This window comes from Vulpes lagopus, chromosome 20 (assembly GCF_018345385.1).
Source record: "Vulpes lagopus strain Blue_001 chromosome 20, ASM1834538v1, whole genome shotgun sequence".
Classification (NCBI taxonomy): domain Eukaryota; kingdom Metazoa; phylum Chordata; class Mammalia; order Carnivora; family Canidae; genus Vulpes; species Vulpes lagopus.
In genome coordinates, this window is record NC_054843.1 from 17,155,482 (window position 1) to 17,159,124 (window position 3,643).

At 35.9% G+C, this 3,643-nt stretch overlaps 1 protein-coding gene across 1 annotated transcript; it reads right to left on the reverse strand.

Moving 5' to 3' along the window:
* Positions 1–840: 840 nt before the first annotated feature.
* LOC121479354 (geranylgeranyl pyrophosphate synthase-like) lies at positions 841–1,531 on the reverse strand. Its single transcript, XM_041734903.1, has 2 exons — positions 1,527–1,531; positions 841–1,455 (listed from the first exon to the last, which is right to left on the reverse strand). Exon 2 carries the CDS (start codon positions 1,432–1,434, stop codon positions 841–843), a length of 594 nt encoding a protein of 197 aa, XP_041590837.1. The 5' UTR covers positions 1,435–1,455; positions 1,527–1,531.
* Between the last annotated feature and the right edge of the window lie 2,112 nt (positions 1,532–3,643).

The window sequence follows — 3,643 nt, forward strand, 5'->3', positions numbered from 1 at the left end:
ATTAGTGTTAATGACTTAAATCGGTGTTAATATGAGGCCAGTACATTTCAAAGCCAGGGAAAAACATTAATTTTTCTCATAATATTACCTCATTGGAAGGAAATGATCTAAGGGGCCCACCCTTTAAAAATAAAAGATACAAAAATTACATTTCTAGATTACTGCCTGTCAGGGGATACTTTTATGTATAATTACCTGTCAAGTAGGATAATTCATAAGAAAGTAGTGACAAAATCAAAACAAAGCTATGAGAACCTGCCACACAGAAGACTAAACTCTAAATTCATTAATGTCATGAGAGCCATCCTTATCTGTTAAGGACACATCTCATTAACTTTATGTTTTGTCCAGTAATAACAATGTACATCCTTAATAATTTATTGTTCCATTTGTTTTAGCAAAGCCAATAGAATAATCTATTATATTCTTTATTTTAGCTTTGTTATTTTTAAACTCAAACAAATCCTCGCATCTCAAAAAGAAATCATTTTCACAGAACAATGGATGAGCCATTCGTGTCTCATGTAACATCAAAAAGATAAAAATAATATGGAAGATGTTTTACTTTGAATAAAGCCTATCGCTGGATGTTTCTAAAAGGGGAAATATTAAAAACCATGTAGATTATATTAATATTATAGTGAAGCTCTTAAGTTATAAAATATTGGACTTAGGTGTGTGAGGTACTTCTAATATCAATTAGGAAATTCACCCTTAAAAACAAATATGCATTTTGTTTTCTCCTAATGTTTTCCTATCCCTGACCTTTAGTTTAATTTTTCTTCTCAATATATGAAATATAATTTAGAGATACAATGTGTCTCAAGAAAGCATAAGTCTTTAGTTTTCATAGTTTGCATTTTTTTTAATATCCATATTTTCGGTTCTCTGGCGCAAGATATTCTGCACCTGGGTGCTTTCAGGCCTCGACCAAATAGCATGAATAGTAGGGAATGAGAACTTTCCCTCTGTTAGATCTTCACAAAAGCTTTTGTTTTCACTGTATTCTTTGGAGTGTAGATTAGCATAATCATCCCTAATTTGGAAAAAGAGCCCAAGTGTATTAAGTAGTGGCTTCAGATCTTCTTTGTAATCAGAGAACAACTGCATGAGACCTACTGCTAATCCAAATAGTCCACCTGTCTTTTGCAGCACCATAGCTTTATATTCTTCTTCAGAGGGACAAGTGTAATTATCCCTCCAATAAATGTCTAGACCTTGTCCCTGATGGAGTTCCAAAAGCTGGTGGGTAAAAAGCTTCACTGCATCTGGGTGGTCAAGGGTTAAGACTTTCTGTAGGCCAAGAAAATATACATAATTGGCAGAATCGATGACAGATGGAATTCCATAGATGCTGTGTGCCACTGGAAAGCCACGTCGAAGTTTTGAGTTGTCTTCACTATCATCGATGAGCAAACTGGCATTATGCAACATTTCTGTCACTTCAATGATAATCTGTAGCTTACCTTCTGGAACTTTTAGCCAATGATTAAATGCCTGTGAAAGTTTGGTTCTCACTTGTTTACCTGGTAACTGAAGTAAATATTTATAGGGTTCTAGAAGAACTCTTTGGACTGTTTCTTGATTGTTTTTAAATTTCAAAGCTGATGGTTCAACGGTGATATCACAACTTTTCGCGTTGCAGGTCAGGGAGTACCCAGCATCAGCTTCCCACTTTATAGTTCAGACCAAGGCTCCGCCTGATGCCCACATGGGTTCACCACAGAACTCTCCACCCTCCTCAGCCACCAGGGACACTGCATTACTCGATCCCATAGTTTGCATTTATTAGGACTTCAGTAAAGGGGAATTTTATAGACAATAGAATATATATGAGGAATTATCTTGTAAAAAATTACTAGGATTATTCTGGGTTGGCTAAGAGAGCAGAATATAGACTAAATAGAGAAATTTAGTGGTCAGTCCTGTGAAAAGCTTTGCCGACTAGAACTGTTTTGTGAAGTAGTGAGGTTCTGGAAATATTCCAGAAGAAGCCATGTGATCTTTGGTCAAAATGTGCAAGAGGCAATTTCTACAGTAATTTAACTTTTATTTATTTTATTTTATTTTATTTTGTAATTTAACTTTTAAATGTTTCTTCAAACACTAGAATTCTTTCTTTTATAGCCTCTGCATTCACAATATTAAAATATTCTATTATATTGAGAATATTGATATACATTTAGAAACTGGTGTGTTCAGAGAGGTATGTTACTACTCAAACCTTGATTATAATTATTTGATTCTGAATTTGATGTCTATAAAAACATTCTATGAATCATGCTTCTAACGGGGAAATTAGGTGAAATTATAGTTGACAAATACCCACCATTTGCTTCAACGTGGATGGAACTCGAGGGTATTATGCTGAGTGAAATAAGTCAATCGGAGAAGGACAAACAGTGTATGTTCTCATTCATTTGGGGAATATGAATAATAGTGAAAGGGAATATAAAGGAAGGGAAAAGAAATGTTGGGAAATATCAGGAAGGGAGACAGAACATAAAGACTCCTAACTCGGGGAAACGAACTAGGGGTGGTGGAAGGGGAGGAGGGCGGGTGTTGGAGGGGAATGGGTGACAGGCACTGAGGTGGACACTTGACGGGATGAGCACTGGGTGTTTTTCTGTATGTTGGTAAATTGAACACCAATAAAAATTAATTAAAAAAAAAAGAAAAAAAAAAGAAAATAAAGAAAAATCTGCAGCAATTTCAAATAGAACTAGTGAGGAAAACACTTTCAAATTTTAAGTCAAGGGATCTCTGGGTGGCGCAGCGGTTTGGCGCCTGCCTTTGGCCCAGGGCGCGATCCTGGAGACCCGGGATTGAATCCCACGTCGGGCTCCCGGTGCATGGAGCCTGCTTCTCCCTCTGTCTGTGTCTCTGCCTCTCTGTCTCTCTCTCTCTCTCTGTGACTATCATAAATTTAAAAAAAAATAAAAATAAAAAACCTTGTCAAATTTTAAGTCAAGATCACATAGTGTGTAAGCAAATAAAAAAAATTGAGGTGTGGCTCAGTCGGTTTAGCATCTGCCTTCAGCTCAGGTCATGATCTCAGGGTCCTGGGATTGAGCTGCCACATAGGGCAGCATTGGGCTTCCTGCTCAGCAGGAAGCCTGCTTCTCCCTCTCCCTCTGCCTGCTGCTCTCTCTGCTTGTGCTCTCTTTCTCTCTTACTCTCTCTATCAAACAAATAAAATCTTAAAAAAGAAAGAAAGAAAGAAAGAAAAGTAAAGAAAAGAAAAGAAAAGAAAAGAAAAGAAAAGAAAAGAAAAGAAAAAAGAAATTGAGGTGTTAAGTGGGTAAAGTCTAATTTCTTTAGAAATTTCATTTTGTGTTCCTACAAAATACAGAAATTGAAATCCATCCAATTTTAAGCTTCCTATGGCTTGAGAAAGAAATTCTAAATGTCACTACTTATTGTTTTGCACATAAAATGGAATTTTGTAGCTATGTATTCCTAAGAAAATGTTCATTGAGTCATAAAAAATTGAGTTACTCAGGTGTCTGAGTTGCCTGAGTGCCTATAGTTGCACACATAAATCACAAATCATCCAAGCGAATAAATTTTTCTCTTTTCATATATATATTTTCTTCAAATGTAAGCTCATCGTTATCACTCTGACATCTAATAAGTCCTGGTA

Excerpts from the sequence above, each read along its gene's own strand:
- LOC121479354 (XM_041734903.1), bottom strand. The coding sequence starts at position 1,434 with ATGTTGCATAATGCCAGTTTGCTCATCGATGATAGTGAAGACAACTCA.